We start from the raw sequence: 15,551 nt of genomic DNA, 5'->3' as shown, positions 1-15,551 counted from the left end.
TACTTTTGGCCAGAGCATTTATAGGAATCGGATGCCATTTGGGACGCACCCTGGCGAAGTTCACTCATTTGGCAAATATGAATTAATTCAAATGAACTGTACGTCATATTGTTATCCTCTGAAATGACACTAATATATTACTAGAGGTTGTGTATTGTTGAGAGGTCTCACAAAACATTGTTGAGATTTGGCAAATACTTGAACTGAATTTTGGAGTATCATAGTTAGATTAAGACTGACTAATACTGATTACTGCTATTGTTACTAATACAGGAATACAGACCCTGTTATTTTTCCTGGTTCTCCACTGAACACAAACAACTGTTTTTAAAATGAAAATGTTTTGGCAGCTAAATACAATTGACACCCCCCCCCAAAAAAAAAATCTGACTAAAAACTGTGTGGGAATACAAACAAATGTCTATCTTAGAAGTCTCTCCTCTTACTGTACACAGACCCACTATAAACCACCATCATCACAGCTCCACAATGAGAGACAATATATTTCACAATATAACAGCAACAAGGCAAACATCTCAAAAAGACTGAAGGAGACAGAGGGGAGGAGGGAGAGAGAAGAGGGAGAGAGCAATGAGAAGAGAGAAGACAGAGAGAGGGAGACAGAGGGGAGGAGGGAGAGAGAAGAGGGAGAGAGCAGTGAGAAGAGAGAAGACAGAGAGAGGGAGACAGAGGGGAGGAGGGAGAGAGAAGAGGGAGAGAGCAGTGAGAAGAGAGAAGACAGAGAGAGGGAGACAGAGGGGAGGAGGGAGAGAGAAGAGGGAGAGAGCAGTGAGAAGAGAGAAGACAGAGAGAGGGAGACAGAGGGGAGGAGGGAGAGAGAAGAGGGAGAGAGCAGTGAGAAGAGAGAAGACAGAGAGAGGGAGAGAGAAGAAAGAGAGAAAAGAGAGAGAGGGAAGGAGGGAGAGGAGAGAGACGGCACAAGAGAGAGGGGGGAGGGAGACGGAGAGGGGAGAGAACCAAGGCATTCTGTCTGAGGAGCAGAGGACAGAAAAGAGGAGAGGATGAGAAGCAGAAGTGAACTTTGGCACACAGAATGAGGAGGGTTGTGGTGTCTGCTAGTAGAGCTGCTCTGAGGAACGCTACTGTTGGGCTGGACACTCATAGTCCTTTATTGAAGTAGACCCTCTCCACACCGGGGTGGCTCACACGGATCTTCTCCTGAAGCTCTGGCTCCAATCGGCTTACTGACATAGAGCTGGAGGAGAGAGAGGGACAAGAGAGATGCGAGAGCGAGCGATGGCCAGAAAGAAAAAGAGAGATGTGGAGACAATACAAAGTTATGCACCATTCCTGATCAACACAGCTGATCAACACAGCAAGCAATGATAATTCACTCACCTCTTCTGGGGGAACAGTGCACAGCACAGCGGAGTGGCAAACACCAGGCTGAAAGACAAGCAACACATAAGGGTCAGCAACACATAAGGGTTAGCAACACATAAGGGTCAGCAACACATAAGGGTCAGCAACGCATAAGGGTCAGCAACACATAAGGGTCAGCAACACATAAGGGTCAGCAACACATAAGGGTTAGCAACACATAAGGGTCAGCAACACATAAGGGTCAGCAACGCATAAGGGTCAGCAACACATAAGGGTCAGCAACACATAAGGGTCAGCAACACATAAGGGTTAGCAACACATAAGGGTCAGCAACACATAAGGGTCAGCAACGCATAAGGGTCAGCAACACATAAGGGTCAGCAACGCATAAGGGTCAGCAACGCATAAGGGTCAGCAACACATAAGGGTCAGCAACACATAAGGGTCAGCAACACATAAGGGTCAGCAACGCATAAGGGTCAGCAACGCATAAGGGTCAGCAACACATAAGGGTTAGCAACACATAAGGGTCAGCAACACATAAGGGTCAGCAACACATAAGGGTCAGCAACGCATAAGGGTCAGCAACGCATAAGGGTCAGCAACGCATAAGGGTCAGCAACACATAAGGGTTAGCAACACATAAGGGTCAGCAACACATAAGGGTCAGCAACGCATAAGGGTCAGCAACACATAAGGGTCAGCAACACATAAGGGTCAGCAACACATAAGGGTTAGCAACACATAAGGGTCAGCAACACATAAGGGTCAGCAACGCATAAGGGTCAGCAACACATAAGGGTCAGCAACACATAAGGGTCAGCAACACATAAGGGTTAGCAACACATAAGGGTCAGCAACACATAAGGGTCAGCAACGCATAAGGGTCAGCAACACATAAGGGTCAGCAACGCATAAGGGTCAGCAACACATAAGGGTCAGCAACACATAAGGGTCAGCAACACATAAGGGTCAGCAACGCATAAGGGTCAGCAACGCATAAGGGTCAGCAACACATAAGGGTTAGCAACACATAAGGGTCAGCAACACATAAGGGTCAGCAACACATAAGGGTCAGCAACGCATAAGGGTCAGCAACGCATAAGGGTCAGCAACGCATAAGGGTCAGCAACACATAAGGGTCAGCAACACATAAGGGTCAGCAACACATAAGGGTCAGCAACACATCTACAATATAGAGCTAGACAGTAGATTAGATACCACAGCTATAATTCCTGGCCCTTTCCCAAGACACAATGTTGCTTCAAAACAGCTGTTGTGATATCTAAATGACACTGTACTTATGTTTATGTGATAGTTATATCACGGGTTCTTCACAGTGTTTACAGTATATGTTACGGGTTCTTCACAGTGTTTACAGTATATGTTACGGGTTCTTCACAGTGTTTACAGTATATGTTACGGGTTCTTCACAGTGTTTACAGTATATGTTACGGGTTCTTCACAGTGTTTACAGTATATGTTACGGGTTCTTCACTGTGTTTACAGTATATGTTACGGGTTCTTCACAGTGTTTACAGTATATGTTACGGGTTCTTCACAGTGTTTACAGTATATGTTACGGGTTCTTCACAGTGTTTACAGTATATGTTACGGGTTCTTCACAGTGTTTACAGTATATGTTACGGGTTCTTCACAGTGTTTACAGTATATGTTACGGGTTCTTCACAGTGTTTACAGTATATGTTACGGGTTCTTCACAGTGTTTACAGTATATGTTACGGGTTCTTCAGTGTTTACAGTATATGTTACGGGTTCTTCACAGTGTTTACAGTATATGTTACGGGTTCTTCACAGTGTTTACAGTATATGTTACGGGTTCTTCAGTGTTTACAGTATATGTTACGGGTGCGTCACAGCGTTTGTTCATCAGCAGTCCAAAAGCGGTTTATCAAGAGTTCAAATGGCAGTTTATCAAGAGTTCAAATGGCAGTTTATCAAAAGTCCAAATTGCGGTTTATCATCAAGTCAAAATGGTGGTTTATCAGCAGTCCAAATGGTGGTTTATCAGCAGTCCAAATGGTGGTTTATCACCAGTCCAAATGGTGGTTTATCAACAGTCCAAATGGTGGTTTATCAACAGTCCAAATGGTGGTTTATCAACAGTCCAAATGGTGGTTTATCAACAGTCCAAATGGTGGTTTATCAACAGTCCAAATGGTGGTTTATCAACAGTCCAAATGGTGGTTTATCAACAGTCCAAATGGTGGTTTATCAACAGTCCAAATGGTGGTTTATCAACAGTCCAAATGGTGGTTTATCAACAGTCCAAATGGTGGTTTATCAACAGTCCAAATGGTGGTTTATCAACAGTCCAAATGGTGGTTTATCAACAGTCCAAATGGTGGTTTATCAACAGTCCAAATGGTGGTTTATCAACAGTCCAAATGGTGGTTTATCAACAGTCCAAATGGTGGTTTATCGACAGTCCAAATGGTGGTTTATCGACAGTCCAAATGGTGGTTTATCGACAGTCCAAATGGTGGTTTATCAACAGTCCAAATGGTGGTTTATCAACAGTCCAAATGGTGGTTTATCACCAGTCCAAATGGTGGTTTATCAACAGTCCAAATGGTGGTTTATCAACAGTCCAAATGGTGGTTTATCAACAGTCCAAATGGTGGTTTATCAACAGTCCAAATGGTGGTTTATCAACAGTCCATTGCTGGCAACTTACCAGAATCCCACCAAGACCACTTGAATAGGTGCACTCATCCACGGGAACTTCTGAAAAGACCAGAAAACAATGAGGATACATTCCACTCCTCTGAAATAGCTTCCTCTGCTCTGTCCTATTTCCTCACACTGACTGATCACTGAAAGGGCTGGAGTGCAATAGGCAATATGCCTGAGGGCTATAGTTTAGTAGGCACTATTTTGTTTCTACCTATCCAGTTAGTTTTAATCAGGATGAGGAAATAGAGCATTTGGACTTAGCCTGCTGACCGTGTCTAGAAGACTGCTACGGAGGGTTAGGGCTAGGGTTAGGGCTAGGGCTAGGGCTAGGGCTAGGGCTAGGGTTAGGGTTAGGGTTAGGGCGAGGGTTAGGGCTAGGGCTAGGGCTAGGGTTAGGGCTAGGGTTAGGGTTAGGGTTAGGGTGAGGGTTAGGGCGAGGGTTAGGGCGAGGGTTAGGGCGAGGGTTAGGGTTTGGGCTAGGGTTAGGGTAGGGCTAGGGTTAGGGTTAGGGTTAGGCTCACACAACACAGCGACAGGCCATTATATATACACTGTCTCTAGTATAGCTACTTATCAAAAGGCTGACTGCCGTCACAGATACGAGAGAGTAGGTAAATATGAGATCACGGATACGAGAGAGTAGGTAAATATGTGATCATACATGAACAAACTAAATGCTAAATGATATGAATAATACCTTCAGGAAGGCTTTCTTTTCCAAGGTGTTCATTAAAAATGGAGGGATAGCTAAAAAACAAAATAGTAAAATAAAATGTTAATCCTTTATAAATGTTTATTCATACATCATAATCAACCGATACAAACATGATCTTTCACCTGACAACATGGTGGATTTCAAGCTTTTATCATTTCCAGTGTATCATATGGAGTTGCCAGGTTGGAGTCACAGATTGCATGGGTTGCCAGATTGGTTCTAAAGCCTATTGTGTAAGACGTACCCATTCCAGGAGAGGCCATGAGGATTCTAGACACCACCACCTGGGAGATAGCCTGCTTAGCGGCGGTCGTTGACTCTCCTAACCGGTTATCGTTCTCGTCGGTTATCGGAATGCCGTGTTTCAGTTCCCTGGACAAAAAGTAGAAGAAGAAAAGTAAACATCTATTAAACTATTATCTTTCTGTTGAAAGACCTTATAGAAACTGGCATTGATGATAAAGACCCTTTCTGTTGAAAGACCTTATAGAAACTGGCATTGATGATAAAGACCCTTTCTGTTGAAAGACCTTATAGAAACTGGCATTGATGATAAAGACCCTTTCTGTTGAAAGACCTTATAGAAACTGGCATTGATGATAAAGACCCTTTCTGTTGAAAGACCTTATAGAAACTGGCATTGATGATAAAACACCCTTTCTGTTGAAAGACCTTATAGAAACTGGCATTGATGATAAAGACCCTTTCTGTTGAAAGACCTTATAGAAACTGGCATTGATGATAAAGACCCTTTCTGTTGAAAGACCTTATAGAAACTGGCATTGATGATAAAGACCCTTTCTGTTGAAAGACCTTATAGAAACTGGCATTGATGATAAAGACCCTTTCTGTTGAAAGACCTTATAGAAACTGGCATTGATGATAAAGACCCTTTCTGTTGAAAGACCTTATAGAAACTGGCATTGATGATAAAGACCCTTTCTGTTGAAAGACCTTATAGAAACTGGCATTGATGATAAAGACCCTTTCTGTTGAAAGACCTTATAGAAACTGGCATTGATGATAAAGACCCTTTCTGTTGAAAGACCTTTCTGTTGAAAGACCTATAGAAACTGGCATTGATGATAAAGACCCTTTCTGTTGAAAGACCTTATAGAAACTGGCATTGATGATAAAGACCCTTTCTGTTGAAAGACCTTATAGAAACTGGCATTGATGATAAAGACCCTTTCTGTTGAAAGACCTTATAGAAACTGGCATTGATGATAAAGACCCTTTCTGTTGAAAGACCTTATAGAAACTGGCATTGATGATAAAGACCCTTTCTGTTGAAAGACCTTATAGAAACTGGCATTGATGATAAAGACCCTTTCTGTTGAAAGACCTTATAGAAACTGGCATTGATGATAAAGACCCTTTCTGTTGAAAGACCTTATAGAAACTGGCATTGATGATAAACACCCTTTCTGTTGAAAGACCTTATAGAAACTGGCATTGATGATAAAGACCCTTTCTGTTGAAAGACCTTATAGAAACTGGCATTGATGATAAAGACCCTTTCTGTTGAAAGACCTTATAGAAACTGGCATTGATGATAAAGACCCTTTCTGTTGAAAGACCTTATAGAAACTGGCATTGATGATAAAGACCCTTTCTGTTGAAAGACCTTATAGAAACTGGCATTGATGATAAAGACCCTTTCTGTTGAAAGACCCTTTCTTTCTGTTGAAAGACCTTATAGAAACTGGCATTGATGATAAACACCCTTTCTGTTGAAAGACCTTATAGAAACTGGCATTGATGATAAACACCCTTTCTGTTGAAAGACCTTATAGAAACTGGCATTGATGATAAAGACCCTTTCTGTTGAAAGAAACCTTAAACACCCTAGAAACTGGCATTGATGATAAACACCCTTTCTGTTGAAAGACCTTATAGAAACTGGCATTGATGATAAACACCCTTTCTGTTGAAAGACCTTATAGAAACTGGCATTGATGATAAAGACCCTTTCTGTTGAAAGACCTTATAGAAACTGGCATTGATGATAAAGACCCTTTCTGTTGAAAGACCTTATAGAAACTGGCATTGATGATAAAGACCCTTTCTGTTGAAAGACCTTATAGAAACTGGCATTGATGATAAAGACCCTTTCTGTTGAAAGACCTTATAGAAACTGGCATTGATGATAAAGACCCTTTCTGTTGAAAGACCTTATAGAAACTGGCATTGATGATAAAGACCCTTTCTGTTGAAAGACCTTATAGAAACTGGCATTGATGATAAAGACCCTTTCTGTTGAAAGACCTTATAGAAACTGGCATTGATGATAAAGACCCTTTCTGTTGAAAGACCTTATAGAAACTGGCATTGATGATAAAGACCCTTTCTGTTGAAAGACCTTATAGAAACTGGCATTGATGATAAAGACCCTAAAGACCTTATAGAAACTGGCATTGATGATAAAGACCCTTTCTGTTGAAAGACCTTATAGAAACTGGCATTGATGATAAAGACCCTTTCTGTTGAAAGACCTTATAGAAACTGGCATTGATGATAAAGACCCTTTCTGTTGAAAGACCTTATAGAAACTGGCAGTGATGATAAAGACCCTTTCTGTTGAAAGACCTTATAGAAACTGGCATTGATGATAAAGACCCTTTCTGTTGAAAGACCTTATAGAAACTGGCATTGATGATAAAGACCCTTTCTGTTGAAAGACCTTATAGAAACTGGCATTGATGATAAACACCCTTTCTGTTGAAAGACCTTATAGAAACTGGCATTGATGATAAACACCCTTTCTGTTGAAAGACCTTATAGAAACTGGCATTGATGATAAACACCCTTTCTGTTGAAAGACCTTATAGAAACTGGCATTGATGATAAAGACCCTTTCTGTTGAAAGACCTTATAGAAACTGGCATTGATGATAAAGACCCTTTCTGTTGAAAGACCTTATAGAAACTGGCATTGATGATAAAGACCCTTTCTGTTGAAAGACCTTATAGAAACTGGCATTGATGATAAAGACCCTTTCTGTTGAAAGACCTTATAGAAACTGGCATTGATGATAAAGACCCTTTCTGTTGAAAGACCTTATAGAAACTGGCATTGATGATAAAGACCCTTTCTGTTGAAAGACCTTATAGAAACTGGCATTGATGATAAAGACCCTTTCTGTTGAAAGACCTTATAGAAACTGGCATTGATGATAAAGACCCTTTCTGTTGAAAGACCTTATAGAAACTGGCATTGATGATAAAGACCCTTTCTGTTGAAAGACCTTATGGCATTGATGATAAAGACCCTTTCTGTTGAAAGACCTTATAGAAACTGGCATTGATGATAAAGACCTTTCTGTTGAAAGACCTTATAGAAACTGGCATTGATGATAAAGACCCTTTCTGTTGAAAGACCTTATAGAAACTGGCATTGATGATAAAGACCCTTTCTGTTGAAAGACCTTATAGAAACTGGCATTGATGATAAAGACCCTTTCTGTTGAAAGACCTTATAGAAACTGGCATTGATGATAAAGACCCTTTCTGTTGAAAGACCTTATAGAAACTGGCATTGATGATAAAGACCCTTTCTGTTGAAAGACCTTATAGAAACTGGCATTGATGATAAAGACCCTTTCTGTTGAAAGACCTTATAGAAACTGGCATTGATGATAAAGACCCTTTCTGTTGAAAGACCTTATAGAAACTGGCATTGATGATAAAGACCCTTTCTGTTGAAAGACCTATAGAAACTGGCATTGATGATAAAGACCCTTTCTGTTGAAAGACCTTATAGAAACTGGCATTGATGATAAAGACCCTTTCTGTTGAAAGACCTTATAGAAACTGGCATTGATGATAAAGACCCTTTCTGTTGAAAGACCTTATAGAAACTGGCATTGATGATAAAGACCCTTTCTGTTGAAAGACCTTATAGAAACTGGCATTGATGATAAAGACCCTTTCTGTTGAAAGACCTTATAGAAACTGGCATTGATGATAAAGACCCTTTCTGTTGAAAGACCTTATAGAAACTGGCATTGATGATAAAGACCCTTTCTGTTGAAAGACCTTATAGAAACTGGCATTGATGATAAAGACCCTTTCTGTTGAAAGACCTTATAGAAACTGGCATTGATGATAAAGACCCTTTCTGTTGAAAGACCTTATAGAAACTGGCATTGATGATAAACACCCTTTCTGTTGAAAGACCTTATAGAAACTGGCATTGATGATAAAGACCCTTTCTGTTGAAAGACCTTATAGAAACTGGCATTGATGATAAAGACCCTTTCTGTTGAAAGACCTTATAGAAACTGGCATTGATGATAAAGACCCTTTCTGTTGAAAGACCTTATAGAAACTGGCATTGATGATAAACACCCTTTCTGTTGAAAGACCTTATAGAAACTGGCATTGATGATAAACACCCTTTCTGTTGAAAGACCTTATAGAAACTGGCATTGATGATAAACACCCTTTCTGTTGAATTATAGAAACTGGCATTGATGATAAACACCCTTTCTGTTGAAAGACCTTATAGAAACTGGCATTGATGATAAAGACCCTTTCTGTTGAAAGACCTTATAGAAACTGGCATTGATGATAAAGACCCTTTCTGTTGAAAGACCTTATAGAAACTGGCATTGATGATAAAGACCCTTTCTGTTGAAAGACCTTATAGAAACTGGCATTGATGATAAAGACCCTTTCTGTTGAAAGACCTTATAGAAACTGGCATTGATGATAAAGACCCTTTCTGTTGAAAGACCTTATAGAAACTGGCATTGATGATAAAGACCCTTTCTGTTGAAAGACCTTATAGAAACTGGCATTGATGATAAAGACCCTTTCTGTTGAAAGACCTTATAGAAACTGGCATTGATGATAAAGACCCTTTCTGTTGAAAGACCTTATAGAAACTGGCATTGATGATAAAGACCCTTTCTGTTGAAAGACCTTATAGAAACTGGCATTGATGATAAAGACCCTTTCTGTTGAAAGACCTTATAGAAACTGGCATTGATGATAAAGACCCTTTCTGTTGAAAGAAACTGGCATTGATGATAAAGACCCTTTCTGTTGAAAGACCTTATAGAAACTGGCATTGATGATAAAGACCCTTTCTGTTGAAAGACCTTATAGAAACTGGCATTGATGATAAAGACCCTTTCTGGAAAGACCTTATAGAAACTGGCATTGATGATAAAGACCCTTTCTGTTGAAAGACCTTATAGAAACTGGCATTGATGATAAACACCCTTTCTGTTGAAAGACCTTATAGAAACTGGCATTGATGATAAAGACCCTTTCTGTTGAAAGACCTTATAAACTGGCATTGATGATAAAGACCCTTTCTGAAACTGGCATTGATGATAAAGACCCTTTCTGTTGAAAGACCTTATAGAAACTGGCATTGAAAAAGACTGGCATTGGCATTGATGATAAACACCCTTTCTGTTGAAAGACCTTATAGAAACTGGCATTGATGATAAAGACCCTTTCTGTTGAAAGACCTTATAGAAACTGGCATTGATGATAAACACCCTTTCTGTTGAAAGACCTTATAGAAACTGGCATTGATGATAAAGACCCTTTCTGTTGAAAGACCTTATAGAAACTGGCATTGATGATAAAGACCCTTTCTGTTGAAAGACCTTATAGAAACTGGCATTGATGATAAAGACCCTTTCTGTTGAAAGACCTTATAGAAACTGGCATTGATGATAAAGACCCTTTCTGTTGAAAGACCTTATAGAAACTGGCATTGATGATAAAGACCCTTTCTGTTGAAAGACCTTATAGAAACTGGCATTGATGATAAAGACCCTTTCTGTTGAAAGACCTTATAGAAACTGGCATTGATGATAAAGACCCTTTCTGTTGAAAGACCTTATAGAAACTGGCATTGATGATAAAGACCCTTTCTGTTGAAAGACCTTATAGAAACTGGCATTGATGATAAAGACCCTTTCTGTTGAAAGACCTTATAGAAACTGGCATTGATGATAAAGACCCTTTCTGTTGAAAGACCTTATAGAAACTGGCATTGATGATAAAGACCCTTTCTGTTGAAAGACCTTATAGAAACTGGCATTGATGATAAAGACCCTTTCTGTTGAAAGACCTTATAGAAACTGGCATTGATGATAAAGACCCTTTCTGTTGAAAGACCTTATAGAAACTGGCATTGATGATAAAGACCCTTTCTGTTGAAAGACCTTATAGAAACTGGCATTGATGATAAAGACCCTTTCTGTTGAAAGACCTTATAGAAACTGGCATTGATGATAAAGACCCTTTCTGTTGAAAGACCTTATAGAAACTGGCATTGATGATAAAGACCCTTTCTGTTGAAAGACCTTATAGAAACTGGCATTGATGATAAAGACCCTTTCTGTTGAAAGACCTTATAGAAACTGGCATTGATGATAAAGACCCTTTCTGTTGAAAGACCTTATAGAAACTGGCATTGATGATAAAGACCCTTTCTGTTGAAAGACCTTATAGAAACTGGCATTGATGATAAAGACCCTTTCTGTTGAAAGACCTTATAGAAACTGGCATTGATGATAAAGACCCTTTCTGTTGAAAGACCTTATAGAAACTGGCATTGATGATAAAGACCCTTTCTGTTGAAAGACCTTATAGAAACTGGCATTGATGATAAAGACCCTTTCTGTTGAAAGACCTTATAGGAACTGGCATTGATGATAAACACCCTTTCTGTTGAAAGACCTTATAGAAACTGGCATTGATGATAAAGACCCTTTCTGTTGAAAGACCTTATAGAAACTGGCATTGATGATAAACACCCTTTCTGTTGAAAGACCTTGTTCAAGTTGTGGAACGAAAAATGTAAATAAGCGGTGAGTGATACTATGCTATAAAAAAATATATACAAAATAAAAAGGAGAGAATTGAGCATTGTAGTAATCTAAACAACATTTCAAACATTTAACACTACATATTAGTAGAGCATTGAGAAGAAAAACACTTAAAATGCTGAATGCATATTTGCAAAGACATATTTTCAAACAGAAGGTGGTACAGGCCAGTTGGTCTTACCGTTGCCTCATGAGAGGGATGTTGATGCAGTTCGCAGCAGCAACAGCGGCGAAGGGAACTAACCTTCCTACGAGGGGAGATATGTGCTGGACAACAGCAAAAAGGTTGGAGTTAAATAGACAGACAGGAGTTGAATTTATCTATACATTCTAATATTTTTCCAAAGCTTTAAAAGCTCTTTGTGTATGTCATGATGGTTATGATGACTGACATTTGTTTCCACAATGGGAACACCGTATGAAATACACAACATTAACTCTCTCTTTCAACACATTGACAAACCAGCAAAGCACGCAGCAGGCAAAATATGTAGACTACTTCTATTCGTGGTTACTAGTCACTTCTATTCACTATTTTGGACATGATAACTACTCATGATATGACTTGTGAGTAGCTACGTTTGATAACACTCCCTTGCGATGTGGTTGATGGTAAATGAATGAATGAGAACAGGGTTTCAGTGGGTTAATACCTTTGTTAGTGCATTTAGTCCTAGAGCCGTGGCTACTGCCCCTGTGGTAGCAGATACATAGGCTGTGCCAAGCTGACTGCAAACGAGAGACGCATTCAGAAATTCACATAGTCATATTATCCAAACCACAAAACATTACAGGGTTAATAGGTATCAGAAACGCACACAAGACAAAAAAACTACCAGAGCAACATCAGCTAAAAAAATTATATAGAACAGGGTTGTTCAACTGGCGGTCAGATTCGGCCCGTTTATTCATTTAGACTGGCCCTTTGATCAATTCTGATCATTAACAAAAGATCGGAAAATAAATCCCCGTCAGAATCCGACATTCCGGGTCAAAATGACAAGAACTATGGTGGTTGTCTATAGTGTGGTTTCTATCACTACGGTGGTTGTCTATAGTGTGGTTTCTATCACTACTGTGGTTGTCTATAGTGTGGTTTCTATCACTATGGTGGTTTCTATCACTACGGTGGTTGTCTATAGTGTGGTTTCTATCACTACGGTGGTTGTCTATAGTGTGGTTTCTATCACTAGGGTGGTTGTCTATAGTGTGGTTTCTATCACTGGTGGTTGTCTATAGTGTGGTTTCTATCACTATGGTGGTTGTCTATAGTGTGGTTGTCTATAGTGTGGTTGTCTATAGTGTGGTTTCTATCACTACGGTGGTTGTCTATAGTGTGGTTTCTATCACTACGGTGGTTGTCTATAGTGTGGTTTCTATCACTATGGTGGTTGTCACTAGTGTGGTTTCTATAGTGTGGTTTCTATCACTACGGTGGTTTCTATCACTACGGTGGTTGTCTATAGTGTGGTTTCTATCACTACGGTGGTTGTCTATAGTGTGGTTTCTATCACTATGGTGGTTGTCTATAGTGTGGTTTCTATCACTATGGTGGTTGTCTATTGGGTGGTTTCTATCACTACGGTGGTTGTCTATAGTGTGGTTGTCTATAGTGTGGTTTCTATCACTATGGTGGTTGTCTATAGTGTGGTTTCTATCACTACGGTGGTTGTCTATAGTGTGGTTTCTATCACTACGGTGGTTGTCTATAGTGTGGTTGTCTATAGTGTGGTTTCTATCACTATGGTGGTTGTCTATAGTGTGGTTTCTATCACTATGGTGGTTGTCGATAGTGTGGTTTCTATCACTATGGTGGTTGTCGATAGTGTGGTTGTCTATAGTGTGGTTTCTATCACTACGGTGGTTGTCTATAGTGTGGTTGTCTATAGTGTGGTTTCTATCACTACGTGTGGTTGTCTATAGTGTGGTTTCTATCACTACGGTGGTTGTCTATAGTGTGGTTGTCTATAGTGTGGTTTCTATCACTACGGTGGTTGTCTATAGTGTGGTTTCTATCACTACGGTGGTTGTCTATAGTGTGGTTGTCTATAGTGTGGTTGTCTATAGTGTGGTTTCTATCACTATGGTGGTTGTCTATAGTGTGGTTGTCTATAGTGTGGTTGTCTATAGTGTGGTTTCTATCACTATGGTGGTTGTCTATAGTGTGGTTTCTATCACTATGGTGGTTGTCTATAGTGTGGTTTCTATCACTACGGTGGTTGTCTATAGTGTGGTTGTCTATAGTGTGGTTGTCTATAGTGTGGTTTCTATCACTATGGTGGTTGTCTATAGTGTGGTTGTCTATAGTGTGGTTGTCTATAGTGTGGTTGTCTATAGTGTGGTTGTCTATAGTGTGGTTTCTATCACTATGGTGGTTGTCTATAGTGTGGTTTCTATCACTGGTGGTTGTCTATAGTGTGGTTTCTATCACTACGGTGGTTGTCTATAGTGTGGTTTCTATCACTATGGTGGTTGTCTATAGTGTGGTTTCTATCACTACGGTGGTTGTCTATAGTGTGGTTTCTATCACTACGGTGGTTGTCTATAGTGTGGTTTCTATCACTACGGTGGTTGTCTATAGTGTGGTTGTCTATAGTGTGGTTTCTATCACTGGTGGTTGTCTATAGTGTGGTTGTCTATAGTGTGGTTTCTATAGTGTGGTTGTCTATAGTGTGGTTTCTATCACTACGGTGGTTGTCTATAGTGTGGTTGTCTATAGTGTGGTTTCTATCACTACGGTGGTTGTCTATAGTGTGGTTTCTATCACTACGGTGGTTGTCTATAGTGTGGTTTCTATCACTACGGTGGTTGTCTATAGTGTGGTTTCTATCACTAAGGTGGTTTCTATAGTGTGGTTTCTATCACTGGTGGTTGTCTATAGTGTGGTTGTCTATAGTGTGGTTTCTATCACTACGGTGGTTTCTATCACTACGGTGGTTGTCTATAGTGTGGTTTCTATCACTATAGTGTGGTTGTCTATAGTGTGGTTTCTATCACTACGGTGGTTGTCGATAGTGTGGTTGTCTATAGTGTGGTTTCTATCACTAGTGTGGTTGTCTATAGTGTGGTTTCTATAGTGTGGTTGTCTATAGTGTGGTTTCTATCACTACGGTGGTTGTCGATAGTGTGGTTGTCTATAGTGTGGTTTATATCACTACGGTGGTTTTCTATCAGTGGTGGTTGTCTATAGTGTGGTTTCTATCTATAGGTGGTTGTCTATAGTGGTGGTTGTCTATAGTGTGGTTTCTATCACTATGGTGGTTGTCTATAGTGTGGTTTCTATCACTACGGTGGTTGTCTATAGTGTGGTTTCTATCACTACGGTGGTTTCTATAGTGTGGTTGTCTATAGTGTGGTTTCTATCACTACGTGGTTGTCTATAGTGTGGTTTCTATCACTATGGTGGTTGTCGATAGGTTGTCTATAGTGTGGTTTCTATCACTATGGTGGTTGTCTATAGTGTGGTTTCTATCACTATGGTGGTTGTCTATAGTGTGGTTTCTATCACTATGGTGGTTTCTATCACTACTTTGGTTGTCTATAGTGTGGTTTCTATCACTATGGTGGTTGTCTATAGTGTGGTTGTCTATAGTGTGGTTTCTATCACTACGGTGGTTGTCTATAGTGTGGTTGTCTATAGTGTGGGTGTCTATAGTGTGGTGGTCTATAGTGTGGTTGTCTATAGTGTGGTTTCTATCACTATGGTGGTTGTCTATAGTGTGGTTTCTATCACTATGGTGGTTGTCGATAGTGTGGTTGTCTATAGTGTGGTTTCTATCACTATGGTGGTTGTCGATAGTGTGGTTTCTATCACTACGGTGGTTGTCTATAGTGTGGTTGTCTATAGTGTGGTTTCTATCACTACGGTGGTTGTCTATAGTGTGGTTTCTAACACTATGGTGGTTGTCTATAGTGTGGTTTCTATCACTTTGGTGGTTTCTA

General features: G+C 39.9%; 1 protein-coding gene across 2 annotated transcripts in view; it reads right to left on the bottom strand.

Moving 5' to 3' along the window:
* Positions 1 to 649: 649 nt before the first annotated feature.
* Positions 650 to 15,551, bottom strand: part of LOC118376384 (sideroflexin-1) — a 35,836-nt gene continuing 20,934 nt past the window's right edge. For both annotated transcript variants that reach the window (XM_052487552.1, XM_052487553.1), the window contains 7 exons: positions 12,263 to 12,338; positions 11,791 to 11,876; positions 5,001 to 5,128; positions 4,739 to 4,788; positions 4,043 to 4,092; positions 1,360 to 1,407; positions 650 to 1,216 (listed from right to left, as the gene is read on the bottom strand). In XM_052487552.1, coding sequence (XP_052343512.1) covers positions 1,120 to 1,216; positions 1,360 to 1,407; positions 4,043 to 4,092; positions 4,739 to 4,788; positions 5,001 to 5,128; positions 11,791 to 11,876; positions 12,263 to 12,338 — 535 coding nt within the window. In that variant the 3' untranslated portion in view covers positions 650 to 1,119. The remainder of the gene's footprint in view (positions 1,217 to 1,359; positions 1,408 to 4,042; positions 4,093 to 4,738; positions 4,789 to 5,000; positions 5,129 to 11,790; positions 11,877 to 12,262; positions 12,339 to 15,551) is intronic.

The sequence above is a fragment of the Oncorhynchus keta genome, chromosome 30 (genome assembly GCF_023373465.1).
Source record: "Oncorhynchus keta strain PuntledgeMale-10-30-2019 chromosome 30, Oket_V2, whole genome shotgun sequence".
Lineage (NCBI taxonomy): Eukaryota > Metazoa > Chordata > Actinopteri > Salmoniformes > Salmonidae > Oncorhynchus > Oncorhynchus keta.
This window is presented reverse-complemented; position numbering and strand designations above follow the sequence as displayed.